The 26,878-nt window shown below is 42.1% G+C and overlaps 3 protein-coding genes across 5 annotated transcripts in view; 1 reads left to right on the plus strand and 2 right to left on the minus strand.

The window, feature by feature from the left end:
* rasal3.L (RAS protein activator like 3 L homeolog) overlaps positions 1–7,580 on the minus strand; it is a 33,957-nt gene extending 26,377 nt beyond the window's left edge. Inside the window, exons 1-3 of the mRNA XM_041587129.1 lie at positions 6,985–7,580; positions 1,894–2,003; positions 1,117–1,195 (exon numbers count right to left, since the gene is read on the minus strand). Coding sequence (XP_041443063.1) covers positions 1,117–1,195; positions 1,894–2,003; positions 6,985–7,303 — 508 coding nt within the window. The 5' untranslated portion in view covers positions 7,304–7,580. The remainder of the gene's footprint in view (positions 1–1,116; positions 1,196–1,893; positions 2,004–6,984) is intronic.
* Positions 7,581–7,664: 84 nt separating this feature from the next.
* Positions 7,665–17,671, minus strand: pglyrp2.L (peptidoglycan recognition protein 2 L homeolog). The gene is made up of 6 exons (XM_018251488.2): positions 17,564–17,671; positions 17,344–17,419; positions 14,743–15,654; positions 13,199–13,409; positions 10,902–11,196; positions 7,665–7,873 (listed from the first exon to the last, which is right to left on the minus strand). The coding sequence occupies exons 1-6, from the start codon at positions 17,639–17,641 to the stop codon at positions 7,865–7,867; spliced, it is 1,581 nt and encodes a 526-aa protein (XP_018106977.1). The 5' UTR covers positions 17,642–17,671; the 3' UTR covers positions 7,665–7,864.
* Positions 17,672–23,772: 6,101 nt separating this feature from the next.
* The window catches only part of pnpla7.L (patatin like phospholipase domain containing 7 L homeolog), a 40,810-nt gene continuing 37,704 nt past the window's right edge, over positions 23,773–26,878 (plus strand). For all 3 annotated transcript variants that reach the window (XM_041587130.1, XM_041587131.1, XM_041587132.1), the window contains exon 1: positions 23,773–23,919. In XM_041587130.1, the coding sequence (XP_041443064.1) occupies positions 23,881–23,919 (39 nt within the window). In that variant the 5' untranslated portion in view covers positions 23,773–23,880. The remainder of the gene's footprint in view (positions 23,920–26,878) is intronic.

Below are 26,878 nucleotides of genomic sequence, written 5' to 3' on the forward strand. Positions count from 1 at the left end.
ATTCAACCAAGTTTTGTAGTTTTTTTTTTGCAGTTCCATTTTTTAATGCTGCAACAGAATGCAACTGGGAATTTTTTTTTGTCATAGATTATGCCAGCCCCTCCAACCTGAAAATCCTAATTTTAATAAACATCCCCTCAAGTCCACACAAAGGATGCCTGGGAAAGCCAGATATTGTGGCGGCGCAGTGCTGCCCAGAATTTAATATGTGCTAACCCACATTGAGTTGGTGCGCTAAGCTTTCAACTAGAGGAATATACCATCATGGAGACAGGTAGAGGTGCTTCTGGCTGTTACTACCAGTGCCAGGGATTTTTAAATAATAAACCATATGGGGCCACGTAGCAGTGTTTCTTTGATGAAAGACACTAGTGATGAGCAAATCTGTCTCATTTCGCTTTGTCGAAAAATTTGCGAAACTGCGGAAAAATTCATGAAATGGTGAAAAATTCGAGAAATGCATTGCAGTCAATGGGAGCTAATTTTTTTGCATGCGCGATCATTTTTCTCACTCCCAGTGCATTAAAGTCAATGCCCTTTTTTTCTTAGGCTGACTTTTTTGTCCAAATTCAAGTCAATGTTTAGGAGCATTGGGGATGCACAGCTCCCCAGGGCTCCGGTGCGCCTGCACTCAGTAGAGCGGTGCGGGTGCTAGGACCGTGCAACCTAGGGTGCACCCGTCGCTGAAATCCGGCCCTGGAGACCGGGCGGGGGGTGGATGGAACATCATGGGCGGAAGTTGGTGACGATAGGGGCGGGATCATGGGCAGGGGTATGATGTGGTGATCGGCCAATCGCCTAGTTCGTAGTTTTGAACCGGGCAGCCCTCCTTAAAAACCGGGTTGTTTAGGTCGAAACCAAACAGTTGGCAACCCTAGTTCTAACTGGTAGTAGACTGTTTGCTATAAGCTAATGCACTTGTACTGTTTAACACCTTTGTTGGTAAATTAGCCCTTTTGTCACTATGGGTGCACTATTTAATAGAAATGATGGCACATGACATGAAAATTTCTATCTTAAACATATCCCTTTAAATGATCTCTTGGTTAATCAGATTACTGCACATTTTTGGCCCATTCTGTGTCATCTTTCAGGACAGTGCATCCACCCACTGACCTTCATCTGTGTGGTTGGTTTGCTCCTGCATGTATTTGGACACGGAGCTACCGGTGCGGCTTCGGATGTGGCATGCACCCTACAAGTAAGAGAAATAAAGCAGAGACCAGAATTATTTTAAGTGGCCACATATTCAAGCTTGCCTGCTATTAGAAACCCTATTGGCTCTCTGGGGGTATTGTGCATTTGGATTTTTTAAGAGTTGCATGGGATCAGGGGGAATTAGTTTAGGTTTTAAATGCTTGTGAGATGTTTGTTACTAGGCAGAATTTGGCACTGCTGTAGATTTGCAATGACCCCCATAGTTTACCTTGGCACAACATATTGTCATCAGCATGTGCCATTGGGGTGTCTTTGGCTGACAACTATAAAAATGTGGCTGAAAACTGTGCAGATTGTTAGTTGGCTGTACAATGACCGATCTGCTCATTTGGTGAGGTGGTGAGCTAGATTGGGCTGATCCAAATCTTTGGCCCCAGGCCAGGGTCCCCTGGGCTTTGCAAACCTGTGATTGCTTTATGTTATTTGCAGACTATAGACTCTTCCTTTTGGCACTGTAGCCTACAATTATGCAAAACTTGATCCGACTAGTCATTTAGCTACTTGATCACAGTCATTACTGATGCTTATCACAATTCCTAGAAATAAAGTAGCACACTTCCAGTATCAAGTCAAACATTGCTTCTATACTGTATATCCAGGGTTTTTTTTCTCCCTTCAATACCAGTCTTGGAAGTGTATATATAGAACGTGGGATAATGCCCTGCCATAGATCACCTGTTCATCTCCTTTGGTGAGTAGAAGACATCCATCTATCAGGGAAAAGTTTGTTATATCCCACACAGGAATCTCAGGAGCGGAGACAGGAACTGGAAGCTGCACAGGCCCTAAAACGATTGGATAAAGAATATTGATTTGGAATACAGGATAGAAAACCGCATCAAATAATATAGCAATGCATTTTTATACATTCTTGTGGGTTTTAAGTGTTGTGTGTTTCTGTACAAGCAGATAGGTTACCACTAGCTGGAAACAGCCAAGTCAGCACTATTGATATTACAGTACAAGCTGATCTATCTCTTGATTGCCCATCTGCCTCTTGGCCATATACAGTGGCTTAGATGGGACAAGTATTTTATTAGAGCATTAGGAAGTTCGGAAGTCAAATGTTAAAATGTATCTGTAATATTTTGCTTTGGATTCCATGGAAGACAAAAACTCATCTAAACATCAATATAATGTGTCTTGGAAACCAAACCTGGTAAAATCCGACTTGGGAGGTGGGGATGATGGACAGTCGACCTTACAACCCAGAAAAAATGGAACGTTTCCATGCTTGAATTGCAACTGTTGCACTAATTGTTTGAAGGGTCCAACTGTTTATCATCCCCGGAAGGGCACCCCTATTAAAATCAAAGGGTACCACACTTGTTTAACTACATACGCAGTTTATGTGATTAAATGCCCGTGTGGGTTTTTGTATGTAGGACAAACTACTCACCAAGTGAGGGAGAGGATAAGAGAGCATAAATCCGCCATTAAAACCAAAAAGGTTGAGCAAGCTGTAGCAGGGCACTTTGTGGAGACGGGCCATGGGGTACAACAGCTGCGGTTTCAGGTAGTGGAAACTGTACCCCGCCCTAGACGAGGGGGCGATAGAGTAAGGAAACTCTTAAAGAGCGAAGCATACTGGATCCGCCGCCTAGAAACCGTAACCCCCAATGGCCTTAATAAAGAATACGATTTGCAGGCGATATATTAAAGTTTTGCTTTTAACCTCGATTTTAATATTTATATTTTACAGATTTATTTACACACAATAACGTGAACAATTTGGATTACATGGACAGATAAGTGCCAGTGGCAACAAGATATATTGTTCTCATTTGTATCGCTACATTGTATAATATTGCAAACTTTGTGTGTTTACTGTTTTAAATGGACCATGTTTTGTACTTAACTTAGCACACCAGAGGGCGCTATCTGGAGTGCCTCAAAAGGAAGTCTGATAAATGGATCAGTTAGTTTGACAAAGAGCCAGGATGTGGCTCGAAACGTTACTGTATCTTTGGTCGTAGCCATGCAACAATAAAGGCTTTTTATCTCTACTAAAAGGTGCTGTCCATCATCGAGATTTTTGGAAACCAAACCTTACATATGAGGCAGACACCAAAGCAGGTGATTTGGGAGCTTTGACCAAACTAGGGCAAACACATATGACCACAAAAGAAGCAAATATATTATCTCCAAGCTTTTGGTGCCCAGTTTGGCTTATTGAGTCAAGAATCAGCTTGGATCTGCTTGTGTGTTGCCATCATTACTCTAGAGCAGTAATCCTCAACCAGTGGCTTATGAGCAACATGTTGGTCACCAATCCTTTGGATGTTGCTCCAGGTGGCCTCAAAGCAGGTGGTTATTTTTGAATTTCTGGTTTTGAGGCAAGATTTGGTTGCATAAAAACAGATGAACTGCCAAACAGAGCCTCATGTAGGCTGCCAGTCCACTTACTAGTCCACATAGGATCTAACAAATGGCCAATCACAGCACTTATTTTGTACCAACCAGGAACATTTTTAATGCTTGTGTTGCTCCCCAACTCTTTTTACATTTGAATGCTGCTCCCATTTAAAAAAGTTTGGGGACATATTCAAGGTAAGGGGTTACTAGGGATAAAGAGGCAAAATGATACTTTCTTGTGGTTAGTCAATAAGAATGTACTTAATTTAAGTGAACCATAACCTGGCCCTAGAGAACCCACAACCGCCCCTAACCTGCCACACAAGGTGGCAACTAAAAGTTGGCAACCCTAACCAGGGAGCACGAAAACCCAGACTAAGGGCAGGTTTTTCTGTCTACCCCTATATCTAGGATGCAAGTGCTAAAGCTCTGAAGGGCACAACACCAAAGACCTGTTTAAATTTAGAGAAGAGCATGGCACAAAATGTGAAAAACATGGTGGACTGATCTATTACTTTGCATCCTGCATGCCCTTAGGAAATGTCCCTGTTTCCCAGCCCATGCTCATAATTGCTTGGTGCTCTAGTACTAGATCTCCTATCCAGAATATTCCTTCCCGTTGTTAAAACCAACTGGAAGAACATCAGACATTCTGATTTATTACTATGGCCCAGGTGTAAAAAGTATGTCTGTTAAGGCTGTAGTAAAGGATGTTAATAGCAGCATAGGAAGGTTTTTTTTAATGTGATGGTAGTGAGTTTATTAAATACCTACGTACCAGGAGAGATGAGTTTTTTTTCCTTTCTCTCGATCGACGTGCTGAAGGTTTTGGAACATCTGATCATTTGACACCGTCCTTGTTTGTCAGAATTATTAAGCCAAATAATATTTGATACCAGATGGGGTTAGGACCAACTACTAGGTACCTGCATGGCACTTTAACCTTCCAACTCCCGGTGTGGGTGGCCTAGCGCTGGTGGGGGCATTTAAAAGACAAAACAAAGATTGTTCCCCCAACTGCAGTGCGTGGAAGCTAGTTTAGGTGCCCTTTAATAAATGAGGCCATTACCCTAAATGATTTTGAGCAGTGTGTGTGTGTTTCTTTGTCTTTTGTCCAAATGTTCTCAATGTCAAGCTTTGCCCTCTCAGTATCAGAATGCACCAGTTGTAAGTAAATAAGAGAGGGCAAAACTCATAGGTAAGGTCTTCCCTTGATTGTTGAAACTTCTGCTATAAAGGACTTGCTGCACTTGGATATTCCATGTATGCGGTAAATAACGTGTACAATCTGTATGTACCAAGCCCTGAAACCTTCAAACAGTAACTGTTCAAACTTCCTTTTCACTCCAACCACAGCAATAGGGTGACAGGCAGACAAAGAAAGTCGAATGCAGTGTCTGATTCCCATAGGGATACCTAACCAGTTGATAGATGCTGGGAATTGTAGTTCAAAGCTGGCATGGCAGGTGTCATCTGGATATTCTTGGTTTAAAGGAGTTCTAAACCCTAATAATGAATTTGGCTAAAATACCATATTTTATATACTGAACTTATTGCACGAGGCTAAAGTTTCAGCTTGTCAATAGCAGCAATGATCCGGGACTTGTCACAGGGGGTCACCATCTTGGAAAGTGTCTGTTAGCATAGGTTAAGCTGATTATTATATCCTAATGCTAATTGCACTCGTTTATGTGCTGCCATGTAGTAATTATGTGTATTAATTACTAATCAGCCTTATATTGTGACATTTCTATTTTATGTGTGCTGTATATTGTGAGTGGGTCCCTAAGCTCAGTAAGTGACAGCAGCACAGAGCATGTGCAGTGAATCAGCAGAAAAGAAGATGGGGAGCTACTGGGGCATCTTTGGAGACACAGATCTTTACTGCTAAAGGGCTGTGGTTGCCTTGGGCTGGTACAGAAGCACAAAACATAATGCACAACATTTATAGCTACTTCTTTAGTAAGGCTTTACTTGTCCTTTAAGTGTTCCTACATATACTAAGCAGGATGATAAAATTATGATGCGACAAATTTTAATAGTTAAAATCCAGTGAAATTGGATCCACTGTAAACTAGAGGTGCGGCAGGGGACGACCAATAAATAACAGATCATCTGTTTGTGGCATATAATCTCTGAAATGTGAAACCTACAAGGGATAATAGACCAAGCCAAGGTTTATTATTTTAGCATTCATAGAAAATAGTTTTGCTGTGATGCACCTCCCCCCGAAATGCGTGTGTACTGACCCTTGCCCTGCCTCACCAAATATTTAATTTCAATTTTGTCTTTCACCAGGAGGGGCAGTCTGCACCCCAAAGATCTGCTCCCTTAGGGTGAAGCTATTGACTTCTTCACAAAACTTCCTCCCTTTCTGAAACATATCACCCCTGAACCCAAATTGCTCTTGTCTTCTGTCCATAAAATGATATGCCTGCTGGTAACCCTAAAATGGAAAATATACCCCAATTTTTGACATGGTTATGTAGAAAAGAAACTTCCAGAAATAAATATATGGTTTTCCACAGACTGAAAGGAACCCTTGATACTAATAGGAACCATTTCTCAACCTCCCTTAGGCTCACTGTGTCATGCAGTCCCTTCCTGACTTTGTTTCATTGTGGAGTGGTGGAATCTGGGGCTTGAAGTCTCTCTGCTTTCCATGGTGGGTGCTGCACAGATTCTGTGAACAGCAGAGGAACATCAAGTACAAGAATCCATCGCATCATAATGAAACAAAGCATAGAGCCTCACAGAGCAGCGGCTGGTCTCAATCTTAACAGTCTTCCTATTGTAACCTAGTTTTTTATCAATAGCACCCCCTGTACCTTGCTCTAAACCCTTCCTTATACCTCAGGCACAAAAACCTGACCTATATCACCACCCAATAGCACAGTCCCACCCAATATGTATCCACTCTACTGAGCAAGGCCCTCTTGCATTGCTTATCAATTGTATTTTCATGAAATTTCTATGCTTGATATATACACCCATTTATTGTACAGAGCTGTAGATTACATTTGCTTTAGGGCCATTATAGATGACTATTCCAAGCAACATTTGAACATTTAAAGGCAAACTAACTCTTTAGATGCTGCTCTGAGGCCCACCAACATGGGCTTAGGGCCCCAATCAGATGATAACAAGGTTATCGACTAAATGCATTAAAAATTTCAGTCTAGGACAGGAAATGAATACTCCCACCAAATCTCCCCCGGCCACTAATCCCAAACCATTGCTTTTTTAAAAATGGCAAGCTGTGTTACATGACTATATCCCTTGGTGGGGTAACAATAACAGGACATATACCCTGCAGTCCTTCATTGCCCTTTCTTGCAGATACAATCTAAGAGACCTATTACCACCAGTTTTTTGCATCTCCAAGTTACCCTACAGTCACTCGTGACTTACCTTCTATCCCATCCACGGCTGGGCTGATGTCTTTTTTTCTTCCGAGGCGCTGGGACACAGAGTTTAAGTATCTCGTGAATCCCCTTGATGGCGGCTCACTGGAAGACTTCTTCCTGAAGAAGGACAGGTGCTTCTTTTTGGACCCCTGGGTTCCCTTGGCCTGTAGCATCTGAGCGTGCCCCCATTTCTGGAGTCGCCCCCACACACCACCTTTTTGCTCATGGTTTGTATTCCAGTTGTACGGACCAAGAACAGAAGTTTCAGGAGGGGTGGGATCTTGGACCACATTGTCCCCAGCATCTTCACAAGGCTCCACCATACTGTGGCAAAGCTCTCTATGAACTACACACTCTCTGTAGGGTGTTCTTACAGACTGCTTTGTCTCTCCTTGACCTCTGTCTTTTGTCTATCCCCAGCCTGTCTCCTCTGCTGGGTCTCTCTCTCTCACAATCTATGTCTTCTGCACACTCCCTCTCTTCTTCTTCCTCCCTCTCTCATTTCCTCTGCCTTTCAGAGTCTGTCTCTTTGTCTTCCTGCCAGTCTGCCGCAGACTTCTTCTACTATTTGTCACTTTTTTTTAATCTTTCTGTCCCCATTAGCCTCTCTCACTTTTTAGCTATCTTACAACAGGAAATGTGAGGTTTACTCAGAAAAAAAATACATCAACCGTTAACCTCTCGTTCCAGAGAATGGCAAAAACAAACGCTTTAATGCACGACCCCTGGCATACAATAGGTTAATGAAAGAGCGGCATGCAAATTTGTGGTAAGCCATCAGAAATGACACGAAACAAATGAGCTTTATTTGAACAGCGAGAATAGTGCTCAGGGTCCTAGCGGCTGCAGAGAAGGTGACAGCACCTTTGCTCCCTGTGCTCCTCTTAGGATTCCTGGAATAAAAGTAGGACATGGATTTAATCCAGCATTGTTAAAGGAGACCTGTCACCCTAAGAAATATTTCCAGATCCTATTTTATGATGTTAATCAAGCAAAATAAACTGCACTTACACTTTATAGATGATTTAAATCTTGTTTCTTTTAGTCTTGGAAGTCAAAATCACATGACGCAGACAGGCGCCATTTTGTGGACATTATTATTAAAGGGCACCTGTTCGGATGAAAATATTTTCCCCAAAGGTGCAGGCTAATAGAGTCCACACTCCGGTTGGGGAAAACACTTGGATGGAGCTCCCAGTTGAAGCTGCTATGCTGGGGCACATGCCTAATGAATGAATGACACAAGTTGCTTATTATGGGCATGCGCATGACAACAAAAGCTCATTATGCGCATGCACTCTGCACAACATGGCCGCTTTCACCGGAGCTCCCTCCCAGTGCAAGTGTCCTAGTGCTGGCGGGGGGCAATTAAAAAAAAACACTACTTTTACCCTGAACTGGAGTGCGGGCTCTACAGTTTTTTATGTCTGGGTGACAGGTCCCCTTTAAGGGTCCCCAAGTTACTATTCTGCCTACCTGTGCTTACTCTTAATATAAATATAAGTAAGGCCTAAAAGGACTAGTAATGCTGTATTTTATATTCTAAATTTACTGTACCAGCCCAGAGCTTCAGCAGGCCAGAAATGTTCCAGGTCTTTAAAGTTGTCCACAGCAGTTCTCCATCTTGGCTCTTGCAAACCAGTGACTTATCAGCAGAAAAGAAGATGGGGAGCTACTGGGGCATCTTTGGAGACACAGATCTTTACTGCTAAAGGGCTGCGGTTGCCTTGGGCTGGAACAGAAGCACAAAACATAACGTGTAACATGTCTAGACGAATTCTTTGCTGAGCTTTAGTTCTACTTTAGGTGTATGAATATGCGGGGGACCTACTTTAAGATACAATGGTTTACCGACAGTGGGATTCTCATTGGGGATATTTCCCTGGAGACCTGGGGAAAAGTTTTCTGATGCAATATTGCTTTAAGCATAGAACCCTGACGTTGCTGAAATACGGCTCTAGCATGTTTTGATCGCAACATGTTGATGTATGCTGTGATTTGTAGTACAGTTTTGGTTGAGTAATCAGTCTTAACATGCCTTTTAGGGCAGAGACACACGGTCCGATTCGGGGAGATTAGTCGCGACAAAGCTCCTCTTCTTTGGGGCGACAAATCTCCTCTTCTTCAGGGTGACTAATCACCCCAAACTGCCTTCCCGCCAGCTAGAATGTAAATAGCCAGTGGGATGGCACCAAGTCATCCGAAGTTGCCTCACGAGGAAACTTCGGGCGACTTCAGGAAAATGAAGTGATACCAATGCCATCCCACGGCAGGGGAGATTAGTCACCCCGAAAAAGAGGAGCTTTCTTGCCGGGCGACTAATCTCCCCGAATCTGGCCATGTGGTCCTGGTTGACCTGGCCTTAGGACTTGCTCCGTCCTACACCTCTCTTGACTAATGTATGTATGGAGGACTATGGGCTGGAACCATATGGTAGGCAGCTGCCAAGAAAATCTACATACATTATTTAAGATTTAGCATTCTTACTGCTGGCAGGGCCCCTGGTGTTCTGAGCTCTGCTTTGCATTCTTAAAAGGCCTCATAAGCCATGAATTTTTAGTCTGCAGAGCTCAAGGGCATTGCAATGAAACATAAAAAGTTGCCAAAGGTCTAGTCATCTATATAAGACAATGCTTTGGTAGCCTCTAATGGTCACCTGTGCAAACACCTAACTGGTTGCTATGTATTGCCATATATTACATTCTCCAGATTAAGTTCTTATATTCTACAAGACAGTTGAGTTCAGACAAGAGTTTCTTCAGCTTCTATAATTTCACTAATGATCCGAAGCAGCTCTCATTCATGTACTTTTAGATTCAGACTGAGGGTTGCCATATGTTCGGTTTTGACCTGAACTGTTTGGGTTTTCTAAGGCCTGTTCGGGTTAAATACAAGATACTCACCTTGACAGGGCTTAGTTATTATCAAGCGCAGTTCATTGCTTGTTATTACAGAAACAGAAATAAGCAAATCAATCAAAAATAAGAAATATTTTTTTTTCTAAATGAGCATTGCTGTATTTCAAAGCTTTCTGGATAACTGATTTCTGTAAAATAGATCCCATACATGATTGGTCTTACTCATTGAATAGAATAGATAGAGGTAGGGTTTCCAGCCGTGTGGGTTTCAACTGGACATCTCAGTTTGTCAAATGGCTGGACAGAAATCCAACCAGTTGCATATAAGTGATGCAATTACCATGACCCGGCATCATATCTACACGACATCATCTCTGGTGTCATCATGCCCACTCGAACATCACTTCTCCACCCCCATTGCTATCTGCTCCGCCTGCTTTGCTCGGGTTTAGCCACCAGCAAAGGTGGCTACCCTAGGTCTACTATAGGTCTACTTCTCCTACCCATATGGCAAACTCTCCTGGGCATGTCTGCTCAACTGTTTCCAATGCGCCACCCACCTGCTCCAACCCTCCCAACGTAGCCCCTCCATAGCTTATACTGCCTCCTCCTAAACATTTGAGGCTGCTGGTCCTGGAGGGGGCCAGGCCTGCGTCAGAGGGACCCACCAGGTTTTTTCCTGGTGTTCTGCTGGCCCAGTCCGACTCTGTGTACAGGTATAGGATCCGTTATCCGGAAACCCTTATCCATAAAGCTCCAATTACAGAAGGGCTGTCTCCCATAAACTCCATTTTATCCAGATAATTAAAATTTTCCTTTTTCTCTGTAATAATAAAACAGTACCTTGTACTTGATCTCAACTAATGTATAATTAATCCTAATTGGAAGCAAATCAGCCTATTGGGTTTATTTAATGGTTACATGATTTTCTAGTGGACTTAAGTTATGAAGACTTAAATTATGGAAAGATCTGTTATCCAGAAAACCCCAGGTCCAGCTCATTCTGAATAACAGGTCCCAAACCTGTACTATACAGAATGCAAGTCATGGTCAGACAAGTTACCTTGAAGTGGTCCCAGCTCTGGATCTCTTTGTACAAAGCATCTCCTGGACAGCTGGTGCTAACAACTTGCCTGTGGCCCTGTATGATGTAGTTAGGGGTAATGTACCCCAACCTGACCGCACAGCTTAGGAAGCGATCCTTCACCAAAGCCAGAATGGAGTTCTTGGGGACTTTAGAGGTGTAATCACCAATGAAGCTCACTCCGTATGCAAATGTATTGTGGCCCCTGGTGTGGGCACCTACCCAGTTCCAACCACGTCCCTCGTACAGGTATCCATTAGATCCCACCACATAGCTGGGGAAAAAGGGAAAATAGCAATGAAAACGTTTAGGTAAAATGTGCAACAGCTAAGACTTAAGGTGGCCAAATAAGCACAGATATTATCTGTTTTGTACGATACTCAGTGTGTGTAAGGTGGAAAACGAGCCAACCGATATTGGCAAAAGACTTGGCTATGGATCGGCTTGCCAATCAGTCACGTTGGAAAGGTAGAATCCTAATGTTTTCTAGCTGTATATCTGACGATTCAACACTTAAAGGAACAGTAACCTCAAAAAATGAAAGTAATAAAGATATAATTTAGTGTTGATCTGTACTGGTAAAACTGGTGTGTTTGCTTCAGAAACTAGGGATGCACCAAATCCACTATTTTGGATCCGGCTGAACCTTCGAATCCTTTGCGAAAGATTTGGCCGAATACTGAACCAAATCCGAATCCTAATATTCAAATTAGGGGTGGGAAGGGGAAAACTTTTTTACTTCCTTGTATTGTGACAAAAAGTCACTCAATTTCCCTCCCAGCCCATAATTTGCATATTCAAATTAGGATTCTGTTCAGCCGGGCAGAAGGATTCAGCCAAATCCGAATCCTGCTGAAAAAGGCAGAATCCTGGCTGAATCCTGAACCGAATCCTGGATTCGGTGCATCTCTATCAGAAACACTACTATTGTTTGTATAAATAAGCTGCTGTGTAGCAATGGGGGCAGCCATTCAAAGGAGAGAAGACTTAAAGGACCAGTACCATCAAATTTGATGGTACTGGTCCTTTAAGGTGGCCATGCACACACAGATATTATCATATGAAACAAAGTTTTGTACAATATTCGGTGCGTATACGGTGGGAGACAAGACGACAGAGACGGTCATCTTGTCAATTCACCAAGACCGAAAATTTGAGTGTGGCATAACGTAGGGCAGGAGTTAATGCTGAATTGTCAGATACAGGTAGAATTCTTTTGTTTCTACCTGTATATCTTTTAATTTGTTAGTATACAACAAAAAAAGAAAGACAAATGAAACTTTGAAGTCTTTATTAAGAAATAAATTATCGAAACTCCGCTTGCGTTCCTCTTTAGAAAAGGGGACAGGGCGATGATCCATCGTGCGGCACTCGATTTTTGCTCCCTGACTATCTCCTATATGGAAGTTAGGGAGGAGAAATCGAGTGCCGCACGATGGATCGCCTTTTCTGAAGAGGAGTGCAAGCGGTGTTTCGGTAAGTTATTTCTTAATAAAGCGATTTCAAAGTTTGATTTGTCTTGGTGTTTTTTTTCCGTAGTATACTAACGAATTAAAAAAAAAAAATTGATGTTACTGGTCCTTTAAGACACCTATCAGCAGCTGCACAAATGACATCACAACACAGCTAATTCTTATATGCAGAACCAACATCATCTCTATTGATTATCTTTGCCAGTAAGACGGTGCTCATTTATCAACCCTGGGCAAATTTGCCAATGGGCAGTAACCCATGGTAACCAATCAAATTGCTGCATTCATAGTTCTACTTCCAGCTAGCTTTAAAAAGCTAATCACTGATTGGTTGCTATAGGTAACTGCCCATGGGCAAATTTGCCCAGTGTTGATAAATGAGCACCGTCTTACTGGCAAAGATATGAGCACCTCAAACCTGTTCTACATCAGAATTATACCACTTCCAGTGAGTATCCCGCCGCCAGTCCGGCCCTAGGCACAATTAAATCACATAACAGTATAAAACCATTATATACCACCAGACAGAGTCCTTCCCTTTTGAAGCATTTCAAAGGGCAGTCAAACACAAAGTCTAAAAACTTCTGTTTTTCATATATGATGGACTATACCCTGGAGGAAAAGACCAAACTAATGGTCTGAAACATGGAAGTTGTCAAGGATGTCTTGAGCAGTACCATTATTATATATTATTATATTATTTAAAATAAATGCATAAACAATAAGATATTCCATCCCTTATGCTATCTTAAAGCTGCCAGAGGGTGCTGGGAGTTGTAAACATCCATCATGAACATTTCATACCTGTAGCCAATATCATCCCAGGAACGGTCCTGTTGGTGGAAGTTCTGCATGCTCCTCATGTTTGCGGCACACTCACTGAAGGACGTGCAAGGCTGTGATGGTTCGTAGGTGTGATGAATGAAGACATGAGACAGGGGGAGTCTCAGGAATGTGGGTTTGCCATTGTATGGCTTGGCTCCCCACATACAGCGAGGAATGACTGCAGGACAGTCTGTGAAAGAGAGAAAAAGGGTACATTACATCTGTGTATTATCCACTGGGGACTCATTTTAGAACCAATCCTCTCTCACTATTCCATCACCCTTGATTTTTTGCCTTAATTTTCTTCATTCCATTTGACTTTTTTTTTTAATAAATGTCTTTTGGTTCTCTCCTTTGTTTTAATCATTCATCGGAAAATTCAGGGAGTCTTAAAGGAGAAGGAAAGGCTTGGTGCACTTTTGGGTGCAAAATGTTAGGCAGTAGGCACCCCCAAGTGATTGTATTGACTTACCTGAAACCCCAGGCCGGTGCTCCTATCAGCAGAAAACTGCACCAGCCCAGGGTTATACCAGTGAGCACCACGGAGCGATCCTCTTCCGGCTTCTTCTTTCTTCAAATTTCCCGGGGCAAACAAATGCGCAGTTGAATGAAATAGCCAACTTTTTAGTTAAAGTGCAGCTTTTCGCTCTACTGTGCATGCGCAGCCGCGAGAAGAAAAAAGACTATCACTTAGTGGTGCCTGCTTGAATACCCCGGGCCAGTGCAGTTTTCTGCTGATAGGAGCACTGGCCCGGGGGTTTCAGGTAAGTCAATACATTCACTTGGGGGTGCATAACATTTGGCACCCCCAAGTGCACCAAACCTTTCCTTCTCCTTTAACCTAAGGGTAATGGCAAAGTAGAGATTTGTTGTTTTCCTAGTGAAACTAAGCACATCGATTTACTTTATTCCCGGCAGGAAAACATTTTGGGGAGATTTGTCGGCCACAGTATCGCAGATTTAAACAGAGATGACCATTGGCGTAACGACTACATGCCGGGACCCCCTGAAAAAAAATCTTTAAGGGGCCCGGGAACCTCAGCTTCATATCCCACTCCACATGTGTGCACACCAGCTGCTAATAGTGTACAACGGGCGCGCAAATATTGTGGATTATATCGTCTTTAGAGGAAGCGGACCCCCCAGTAGGGCCCCTTGTTCCCCCAGCGACTGTGGGGGGCCGATTCTTCTATAGTTGCACCTCTGTGATTGACAAATGGCCCCATCTGCCGGTACTCTAACAGACAGGATCCATACATGGGTCACCATGCTGTTTAGGTGAGTCATCTTGAACCTCAATTTAAATTTTAAACTTTGTCCAGTAATAAAAAAAAGCTGTCTCTAAACAAATCTGGGTCACAAAGCTAATTCCAAGAATTAACATGACAGTAGAGAGAAGAGTTTTATATATATATATATATATACACACAGTATATATTCTTCTTATCTGATACAGAACTCACGGAATCAGAACGTCCAGACTATAATAAAGTAATACAAACACGTAGGATTAGGACATTTACCAAGAAAATGTTGCTCAAACTCTCTGGCTGCAGTGCCAGCAGCAATTTTTATTTGCTCTTCATTGATATTGTGTAGGCCGTGTCCTGCTTCCATCTCTCTGTAGCAATGAATAGCTCTCTGAATAAGCCTCTCCAAACTGTGCCCAGATATTATTGCCTGGAAATCTTGCCTCCTGTAGGGACTACTGCTTGCGTTACCCCAGTAAAAACCCAGAAGGAGAGAACTAAGATTCTGTTCTTTGGGATCTTGCTTAAGCAATTCACCAAGAAGTGTCCCATCGAGGACTCCATTGAGAAAGGCCATTGTCAAACCAGAATGGCAAGGTGGATTTTGTAACTGGAAGGTTCTTGGGTCAGAGATAGAGTCCCAGCACCCATCAACGGCTACTAGGTGTTTATCAAGGGCCACGTTAGTATCAAGGAAAGCTAAGCCTAATGAAATAGTAAGGGAGCTGGAATGGATTGAATCATTGTTTTGATTAGAATGCAACCACTGAGCACACAAATCCTTTTGATTTCTTTTCTCATATGTATAACCAGAATCCTCAGAATGTGCACCTTGGCTGTTAGAATCAGGACTCTTATATTTAGACTCCACCTGCTCACAGTCTGTTCCTGCTTTCCAGCCCCAGACAAATGCCTGTAGTAGAGGTCTTAGTGCCACCGTGCTGCCATCTGGGGCCAACACAACCCCCTGTTCTTGGAATTTGCTGTCTTCCATCTCCACCACCTTGTAAGTCAGCAGGGTCTGGGTAAGGTTTGTCTGATCTTTAGAAAAAGATGTACAGTGGCTTGGAACAGTTACTGTAGAAAGCATGAGCTTGGAAAGGCTCCTAGCTGAAAGTTCTGGGAAGCTAGACTCCAGGTCCTTCACAAGGCTAAGAAATGTGTCCATCTCCATCTTGACTGGAGCTGGAGGAAAAAGGAAAAGAGACATTAAATAAAATAAATGAAAGTTATAGCTTATGTGCTGGAGGATCCCATTTAAGGAATTTTCTCATGGTGGGGCCCCTTGAAAGCAAACTTAAGATACTGTATCTAATAGGACATTGCTTTGTGTCAGTTTTGGCCTTTACTACTTACCATTATTAGTGACTGCAACATTTCTATTTTATCACTCAGACCTAACAATATGATCTTGTTTTAGTTATTATGGGTGATGTCCTTGGGGAGTAGTGGGCTCCTCTGCCTAGTGCCAGTTCTTCTATTTACTTCTTAATATTATCAGTGACTGCAACGTCTCTATGTTATCACTCAGACCTAAGAATATGATCTTGTTTTAGTTATTATGGGTGGTTGTTATATTTTGGTAGCCGAGGATGAGTAGAGTATAACAATGCTTTATTAGCAGGTTCGTGCAGCCATTAGAGCTTCAGCTCTAATACCTTAAGCAGTATAGAAAGTACTATATATACAGAGTACAACTCTTGTGCACAGTGACACCTACAGGCCATCAACATAAACACCACAGTGGTGTCCAGTGGGCTCCTCTGCCTAGTGCCAGTTCTTCTCTTTACTACCTATGATTATCAGTGACCGCAACGTCTCTATGTTATCATTCAGACACAAGAATATGATCTTATTTTAGTTATTATGGGTGGCGTCCTTGGGGTGTAGGGGCTCCACTGCCTAGTGCCAGTTCTTCTCTTTACTACTTACTATTATCAGTGACTGCAACGTCTCTATGTTATCACTCAGACCTAAGAATATGATCTTATTTTAGTTTTTATGGGTGGTGTACTTGGGGAGTAGTGGGCTCCACTGCCTAGTGCTAGTTCTTCTCTTTACTACTTACGATTATCAGTGACTGTAACGTCTCTATCTTATCACTCAGACCTAAGAATATGATCTTGTTTTAGTTATTAATTATGGGTAGTGTCCTTGGGAAATAGGGGGCTCCACTGCCTAGTGCCAGTTCTTCTGATTATTAGTGACTGCAGCATCTCGATGTTATCACTCAGACCTAAGAATATGATCTTATTTTAGTTATTATGGGTGGTGTCCTTGGGGAGTAATTGGCTCCACTGCCTAGTGCCAGTTCTTCTCTTTACTACTTACGGTTATCAGTGACTGCAACATCTCTATGTTATCACTCAGACCTAAGAATATGATCTTGTTTTAGTTATTATGGGTGGTGTCCTTGGGGAGTAGGGGGCTCCACTGCCTAGTGCCAGTTCTTCTCTTTACTACTTTCGATTATCAGTGACTGCAACATCTCTATCTTATCACTCAGACCTAAGAATATGATCTTGTTTTAGTTATTATGGGTGGTGTCCTTGGGGAGTAGGGGGCTCCACTGCCTAGTGCCAGTTCTTCTCTTTACTGCTTTCGATTATCAGTGACTGCAACATCTCTATCTTATCACTCAGACCTAAGAATATGATTTTGTTTTAGTTATTATGGGTGATGTCCTTGGGGAGTAGTGGTCTCCTCTGCCTAGTGCCAGTTCTTCTCTTTACTACTTACGATTATCAGTGACTGAAACGTCTCTATGTATCACTCAGACCTAAGAATATGATCTTGTTTTAGTTATTATAAGTGGTGTCCTTGGGTAATAGCAGGCTCCTCTGCCTAGTACCAGATCCTCTCTTTGCTACTTACCATTACTTACAGTGCCTGCTTTAGCACAAAGGGCACATAGCAATATGAGAAGCACACTATCCATTTCCTGGTTTCTCTGCAACAAAGGAGACACCACAGATAAAAATATCAATTGTTTGGAAATACCAAAACCTGTTAGACCCCCAGACCCTTCTTTCATTTTCATTACATCAGCCCCTGTCTGGGGAGACCCGCTTCAAGAAACACCTGATCAACCTACCTGTCCTTCTTCCGTTCTTGGTTCTGCGGAGCCTGATACTGGTTTAACTTGCTGGTCTAAGAGTTGCATCATGGGCATCGTTCTTATTGTTTGATTTGTCTTAACATGTTGAGCATTTTGGGAGCGAACCAAAACAAACAGAAGCAAAAATCACAAGCCAATCTAAACAAGACTGTTGAGAAAGGCAAACATTTTCAAAGTCCAAAGGACATTTTGGCCGAGAAAAACTATTTTTATTCCTAAAAAATGGCAATGTACTCTTTAGTGTCTAAGCTTAACAATATCTATCTTATTTATAGAGCAATGGGTACATATTGACGAATAGTAAACAGCAGGTATGGATCCGTTATCCAGAAATCTCCGAATTATGGAAAGGCCACCTCCCATAGACTTCATTTTAATGAAATAATTCAAACTTTTAAAAATGATTTCCTTCTTCTCTGTAATAATAAAACAGTAGCTTGTACTTGACCCCAACGAAGATATAATTAATCCTTATTGGAAGCAAAACAATATTGTTGGGTCTAAATTATGATTTTTTAGTAGACGATCCAAATTATAGAAAGACAGACCCATTTTTTGGAACACCCCAAGTCACGAACATTCGGTATAACAGGTCCCATACCTGTATTATGATTATAGGCCTTATTTACAATCTAGTAACTATAAAGTGGGCATACATTTGACATATTATTCCTTTATACAGTTATGGTATCCATTATCCAGAAACCCAGTATCCAGTAAGCTCCGAATTAGTCTCCCCTAGACTCCATTAGAATGAAATAGTTTCTAACAGCAGGGATAGATCCGTTATCCAGAAGTCTCCGAATTATGGAAAGGCCGTCTCGCATAGACTTCATTTTAATGAAATAATTCAACAGTAGCTTGTACTTGACTTGACCAGCCTATTGGGTTTATTTAAGATTTTTTAGAAGACTTAAAGTGGAACCAAACCCTTTATATTAAAATCCCCTACCCTACATAGACCCCCCTCCCTGCTCCCCCCAGCCTAGGTGTTACCCTTGGTAAATGCCCCTAACTCTTTACTTACCCCTCGCTGCAGATTCAGCGATACAGAGTTCACGGGCACCATCTTCTTCTCTTCAGTAATCTTTGGGTCCACTTCCGGCGCTTCAGCAATTTTTGTGACTTTTGGCACATGTGCAGTTGTTAAAAAAACCAGCAGACAGCTCCAACTGCACATTTGCACATTTAGGGTAGGGGATTTTAATATAAAGGGTTTGGTTCTCCTTTAAGGTATGGAGATTCCATTTTAAAAAAACTTTTAAACATGAAATAAACCCACTAGGCTGGTTTTGCCTTCAATAGGGGCATTTACCCAGGCTAACACCTAGGCTAGGGGGGAGGAGCAGGGAGGGAGGTCTATGTAGGGTAGGGGATTTTAATATAAAGGGTTTGGTTCTCCTTTAAGGTATGGAGATCGAAATAATGGAAAGATCCCTTATCCGGAAAACCCCAGGTCCCGAGCATTCTGGATAACAGGTCCCATACCTGTACTTAGAACAGGAGCTGCCACACTGCTTCCTTGGTTGAACCATTTTACAAAGACTCATTATCCAATAGGGCAAGGTGCAAAGTGTTGCGTTCTGAACATTGCCCAAACTGCTTATTTGTGTTGTGTCCTGAGGCGAAGGGAGAATACAATACAGGTACGGGATCTGTTATCCGGAAACCTGTCATCCAGAAAGCTCAATTTTATCCAAATAATCCAACTTTTAAAAATATGATTTCCTTTTTCTCTGTAATAATAAAACAGTAGCTTGTACTTGATCCCAACTAAGATATAATTAATCCTTATTGGAAGCATGAAACATTCTTCTTCATTCAGAAAGTACACGCTGGGGAACATCAGGGAATACAAGGATCCAGGGGGCTGCCCTATTGTACAGAATGTATTTATTTATGTTACTGTTTTTATACTGAACACTATACACATATGTAACTACACTCAACACCAAGGGTGCAACTATAGAGGAAGCAGACCCCACTGCAGCACCAAAACATGAATAAAATATGTATAACCAATAATGAATGCTGTATTAGAATCACTGCATACATACATACCTCCCAACTGTCCCATTTTTAGAGGGACAGTCCCTCTTTTTGTACTGGAAAGTCCTGTTTTTCTCAGCACTGAACAGCCAAAAAAGAAGGAATAAAGAAGGAAATAGGGAATGACCATGAAATAGGCTAAACCATACCTCTAACTGTCCCGTTTTTCGCAGGACAGTCCCGATTTTGCAAGTTCAGCCCGCAGTCTCCGATTGTTACTGAAATGTTTCTAACTTAATTGGCTTTTGGCAGAGAGCCCAGAACAGAAGATAAGATACATTTGTAACAATTTTGAGATAAGCAAATGAGTAATTGTAACAATATAAGATAACAGGTCCCTTGGGAAAAGTTAGACTCACGGCTTAAAGGGCAATTCACCTTCATTAATAGTGATAACTAAAAAAAAAACAGAAATATTTTCAAACTTTTATAACCTGCAAAATTTAGTAAAATGAACACTGCAATTAGGGGGTGTGGCCACAAAAATGGGCGTGGTCAGAAAACTGCCACGCTACGCACAGCAATTTTTTTGTCCCTCTTTTTATTTCCAAAATGTTGAGAGGTATGATTCATTATAGACTTGCACACTACTACCACCGTGTGGACATTAGAACTCAATACGGATCACTGGGAAACAAGAGGCCTGAATAGAAAGATGAGTAATAAAATTCGGGGCAGATTCGGGGAGATTAGTTGCCTGGCGACTTCGGAAAAAAAAGCACCGCGAGCGCTGGCGATTTTTCATTCTAGCCGGCAGGAAGCAGAGAGAGAAAAGCGGCAGCACAGCTGAGGGGGAGGAGCTGGAAGAAGCCAGTCGGCGGAACGCTTAAGCAAGGATTACCAATTTTGGGAGCTGCAGAAGTGTGTCGATTTTTTAAATTTTTGTAATTTTCCTTTTTCATGTTTTTCCATTCTTTTCCATTTTTAATTTTTTTGCAGTTTTTTTTATTCACTGACTAAAATCACCATATGATTCAATTTTTTCACGTATGGAGGATATTTTTTTAGCTGACTAAGCACAAATGAAATATATAAGAAGCACACAGGGTGTTACAAATTTTTTTTTTATAAAATGCTAAACTATATTATTTGTATTTTCTGTTTTTTCCCCTCAATAATCTGTGTTTTTTTTAGGTATACAGCGATCCAATCTTGGATATTGTCTTTTTCGCGGGCAGAGGAGAGCCCTAATGATCGCTGGACTGGGAATACAACGCTCCGGATTCAAACTTGTAATTTGATATTTGGCCGGCGGGAAGGTAGGGGAAGGCAGTTTGGGGAGATAGTTGCCCTGAAGAAGAGGAGATTTGTTGCTGGGGCGACTAATGTCCCCAAATCTGCCCTTGTGCCCTTACCCTTACAGAGCATTTGTTTTAGATGGGGTCAGTGACCCCCATTTAAAAGCCGTAAAGAGTTAGGAAAAAAAGACAAATAATTAAAAAACTATAAAAAATAAATAATGAATCAATGACCAATTGAAAAGTTGCTTAGGATTGGTGATTCTATAACGTACTAAAAGTTAACTTATCGGTGAACCACCATTTTAATAGGGCCCAGTCTGAGGTCGATTAGGGTGGAAATGCCGGAAAGTAGAGCATATGTGGGTATATACGTCTTATGAGATAAGGGTGCCCGGACCACATGCTGGAATACAAATGATGAGCTTGAACCCCAAAAGCCTCTGGCATATGCCTTGGGGTAGCAGAAACTACAGAATGGCAGGAATGTATTAGCCTGAGCAGAATGGGGAGCCCATAACAGGGGGACAGGAGAGAAATGCATTAGTCAGGGTGGATTTTAATGAAGGCTTGGGGAAAGAAGTGTCCCTTTATGTATTTATTTATTTATATTGGGCAGTTTGTATTTGGGTGTCACAGAGCATGGCCTCGCATATTAGGGATGTGTTCAGTCATGCTATAGATATATATATTAATACAATTCGATATTTATTTATTATTTTTTTAAATGTAGTTCTCCATTCTCCCATTTATAGCCGGCCAGACAGTGGGCTAATACCTTCGGTACAACATTAGGAAAGAATGGTGCAAGAAGCCAATAACCATTGTGTAGGCACTAGCAAAACAAGAGTAAAAATAAACAAAAAATAATGAGGAAGAGTCACAGTTCACCCCAGTCTGGGGCTGCATATGTACAGTACAGGACCAGAACGAAAATTGTGAGATTCTCAAAAAAATCAACCGAAGATGGTTTAAAGTAGAAAAACATTTATTGGGACATAGCAGTTTTTCTACTTTTAACCATTTTTCGTTGATTTTTTGGAGAATCCCACAATTTTCGTTTTGGTCTAATACTCTGGGGGCCCTGGAACCTGCTAGTTAAGGGCAGAGACACACACTCAGATTCAGGAAAATTTTGGGCAGAGACACGCACTCAGATTCGGGGAGATTTAGGGCAGAGACACGCACTCAGATTCGGGGAGATTTAGGGCAGAGACACGCACTCAGATTCGGGGAGATTTAGGGCAGAGACACGCACTCAGATTCAGGAAAATTTAGGGCAGAGACACGCACTCAGATTCGGGGAGATTTAGGGCAGAGACACGCACTCAGATTCAGGGAGATTTAGGGCAGAGACACGCACTCAGATTCGGGGAGATTTAGGGCAGAGACACGCACTCAGATTCAGGAAAATTTAGGGCAGAGACACGCACTCAGATTCGGGGAGATTTAGGGCAGAGACACGCACTCAGATTCAGGGAGATTTAGGGCAGAGACACGCACTCAGATTCGGGGAGATTTAGGGCAGAGACATACACTCAGATTCAGGAAAATTTAGGGCAGAGACACACTCAGATTCAGGGAGATTTAGGGCAGAGACACACACTCAGATTCGCAGAGATTTAGGGCAGAGACACACACTCAGATTCGGGGAGATTTAGGGCAGAGACACACGCTCAGATTAGGGGAGATTTAGGGCAGAGACACAACCTCAGATTCGGGGAGATTTAGGGCAGAGACACGCACTCAGATTCAGGGAGATTTAGGGCAGAGACACGCACTCAGATTCGGGGAGATTTAGGGCAGAGACATACACTCAGATTCAGGAAAATTTAGGGCAGAGACACACTCAGATTCAGGGAGATTTAGGGCAGAGACACACACTCAGATTCGCAGAGATTTAGGGCAGAGACACACACTCAGATTCGGGGAGATTTAGGGCAGAGACACACGCTCAGATTAGGGGAGATTTAGGGCAGAGACACAACCTCAGATTCAGGGAGATTTAGGGTGAAGACACACGCTCAGATTAGGGGAGATTTAGTCGCCCGTTGATAAATGACCTTTTCTTTGGGGAGATTAATCTCTCCGAACTGCCTCCCACCAGCTAGAATCGAAATTGCCGGCAGGATGACACTTGGAACACTTCGGTTTCCGATGTCGCCTGAAGTTTCCTCGTGAGGCAACTTCGGGTGACTTCAAAAAATGAATCGATCCGATTAGTCACCCCGAAGAAGAGATTTGTAGCTGGGCAACTAATCTGCTCAAATCTGAGTGTGTATCTCTGCTTTGAGGGTCAGGGCACACAGGCAGAATTGGGGAGATTAGTCGCCCGGTGACAAATCTCCTCTTCTTGGGGGCAACTAATCGGATCGATTCATTTTTTGAAGTCGCCCGAAGTTGCCTCACGAGGAAACTTCAGGCGACTTCGGAAACCGAAGAGTTCCAAGTGTCATCCTGCTGGCAATTTAGATTCTAGCCAACGGGAGGCAGTTCGGAGAGATTAGTCTCCCCAAAGATAAGCGACTTCGGAAAACGAATCGGTCCGAGTGCCTTCCCGTCTGCGATTTTTAATATAGACAGCGGAAGGCATAGGAAGGCAGTTCGGGGAAATCAGTCGTCCGGAAGAAGAGGAGATTTCTCGCTGGGTGACTTATCTCCCCTTATCTGCCTGTGTGCCCTGACCCTTAGGAGCAATGGTTTCCCCCTGATTTCTGATAGTGTCCCTGGAGAGCACAGTAAATATATCAGTTCTTACACAGAACAGAACAAACTACAACGTATATTATATTGGCACCCTAGGGAAAATGTCATTTATACAAGGAAGTAAACTTTTATTCAGCAACAGACTAAGCAGGACTGCGGGTGGTACTTGCCCTTTAAATGAAGAACGTTTCTGGATCAAGTGCAGGCGGGAGCGCGCCCCAGAGAGAGCGGAGAGCGCGCACACGTGAGGCAGAAGAAGGAAAGGTTCCAAGTTGGCTGAGGGTGACCCAAGGACGCACAATGGGCGCACGACTCCCCTGTAGAAGCGCCGAGGGGCAGGTGAGACCCAGCGGGGGTAGAATTCAGGGGCAGCGGATGGGCAGGATTTAGGGAATTCAGGGAATTCAGGGAATTTAGGGAAAGCCAATGCAGCGCAGGGTTCGGTTATTATTGAGCAGCACAAGTTCAGGCTGGAGCGGCTGTAAAATGATCTGTTGTGGATGGGACAGGGAAGGTCGCTGTGAATGTTGCAACATTGTAACAGGCCACTCACTATACTGAATTCTAATGAACAATTGTGTCCTGTGTGTGTGGAGAGAGATCGCCCGACCTTGTCTTATTGATCTGCAACTCCAGAGCCAGTGTTGGGGGTTGTCTGATACCAGGCTGGCAAAGTGCCTTGCTGGGGGCAACTTTTCTTGTGAGCCCCCCAATATCACAGGGGGCCCTTGGTTAAAGGAACAGTAACACCAAAAAATGAAAGTGATGGAAATAGTGTTGCCCCACACTGGTACAACTGGTGTGTTTGCTTCAGAAACACTACTATAGTTTATATAAACAAGTGGGCAGCCATTCAAACACAGAATAAACAGTAGATAACAGATAAGTACTACTATAGTTTATATAAAAAAGCTGCTGTGTAGCCATGGGGGCAGCCATTCAAGCACAGGATACACAGTAGATAACAGATAAGTACTACTATAGTTTATATAAACAAGCTGCTGTGTAGCCATGGGGGCAGCCATTCAAGCACAGGATACACAATAGATAACAGATAAGTACTACTATAGTTTATATAAACAATTTGCTGTGTAGCCATGGGGGCAGCCATTCAAATCTAAAAAAGGAGAAGAAGCACAGGATACACAGCAGATAACAGATAAACTCAGTAGTATACAATGGGATTCTTCAGAACTTCACCGTTATCTACTGTGTATCTTGTGCTTGCATGGCTGCCCCCATGGCTACATAGCAGCTTGTTTATTTAAACTATAGTAGTACTTATCTGTTATCTACTGTGTATCCTGTGCTTGAATGGCTGCCCCATGGCTACACAGCAGCTTGTTTATATAAACTATAGTAGTACTTATCTGTTATCTACTGTGTACCTTGTGCTTGAATGGCTGCCCCCATGGCTACATAGCAGTTTGTTTATATAAGCTATAGTAGTACTTATCTGTTATCTACTGTGTACCTTGTGCTTGAATGGCTGCCCCCATGGCTACACAGCAGCTTGTTTATATAAACTATAGTAGTACCTATCTGTTAGCTACTGTGTATCCTGTGCTTGAATGGCTGCCCCCATGGCTACATAGCAGCTTGTTTATATAAACTATAGTAGTACTTATCTGTTATCTACTGTGTACCTTGTGCTTGAATGGCTGCCCCCATGGCTACACAGCGGCTTGTTTATATAAACTATAGTAGTACTTATCTGTTAGCTACTGTGTATCCTGTGCTTGAATGGCTGCCCCCATGGCTACACAGCAGCTTGTTTATATAAACTATAGTAGTACTTATCTGTTATCTACTGTGTATCCTGTGCTTGAATGGCTGCCCCATGGCTACATAGCAGCTTGTTTATATAAACTATAGTAGTACTTATCTGTTATCTACTGTGTATCATGTGCTTGAATTGCTGCCCATTCTAATGGAATTCTAAGCAACTTTTCAATTGGTCTTCATTACTTTTATGTTATAGTTTTTGAATTATTTGCATTTTTTGTCTGAATCTTTCTGGATTTCAAACAGGGGTCACTTACCCCATCTATAAAACAAATCCTCTGTAAGGCTACTCATTTTTTGTTATTTTTTTCTTTTATTACTCCTCTTTCTATTCAGTCCCTCTCCTATTCACATTCCAGTCTCTTATTCAAATCAATGCATGGTTGCTAGGGGTAATTTGGACCCTATCAATCAGATTGCGGAAATTACAAACTAAAGAGCTGCTGAATAAAAAGTTAAATAACTCAAAAAAAAAAAACAGATAATAAAAAATTAAAACCAATTGCAAATTGTTTCAGAATATCACTCTCTACATCATACTAAAAGTTAATTTAAAGATGAACAACCCCTTTAATTAGCTCCTGATAAAACTGTGTGTGAATATGATAGGGACATAAGAGTGTAAGCTCCACTGAAGGAGGAACTGATGGGAATTCTAACAACGTACAAACTTGGCTGTGCCGGTTGCAGATACACTTACAGAAGTCTATTATTGGCAGTTTCAGGCGACTGCCCCCGACAATGGTTTTGAATTACTGACAGTGCTTGTTTATTATGATCATTTGTGAAATAACTGAGTTGTTTACTTGTAATAACTTCTTTTCATGGCATTTTGCACATTTGTGTTACTGTTATTTTTTAAAGAAGAAAAAAGAATTGGCACAATAAAAGGGTTATGTACTTAAAGGAACAGCAACTCCAAAAAAATTAGATTGCATTAAAGTAATTAAAATATAATGTAGTGTTGCCCTGCACTGGTAAAACTGGAATGTTTGCGTTAGAAACACTACTATAGTTTATATAAACAAGCTGCTGTGTAGCAATGGGGGCAGCCATTCAAGCACAGGATACACAGTAGATAACAGATAAGTACTACTATAGTTTATATAAACAAGCTGCTGTGTAGCAATGGGGGCAGCCATTCAAGCACAGGATACACAGTAGATAACAGATAAGTACTACTATAGTTTATATAAACAAGCTGCTGTGTAGCCATGGGGGCAGCCATTCAAGCACAGTATACACAGTATATAACAGATAAGTACTACTATAGTTTATATAAACAAGCTGCTATGTAGCCATGGGGGCAGACATTCAAGCACAGGATACACAGTAATTAACAGATAAGTACTACTATAGTTTATATAAACAAGCTGCTGTGTAGCCATGGGGGCACCCATTCAAGCACAGGATACACAGTAGATAACAGATAAGTACTACTATAGTTTATATAAACAAGCTGTTGTGTAGCCATGGGGGCAGCCATTCAAGCACAGGATACACAGTAGATAAC

The sequence above is a fragment of the Xenopus laevis genome, chromosome 3L (assembly GCF_017654675.1).
Source record: "Xenopus laevis strain J_2021 chromosome 3L, Xenopus_laevis_v10.1, whole genome shotgun sequence".
Lineage (NCBI taxonomy): Eukaryota > Metazoa > Chordata > Amphibia > Anura > Pipidae > Xenopus > Xenopus laevis.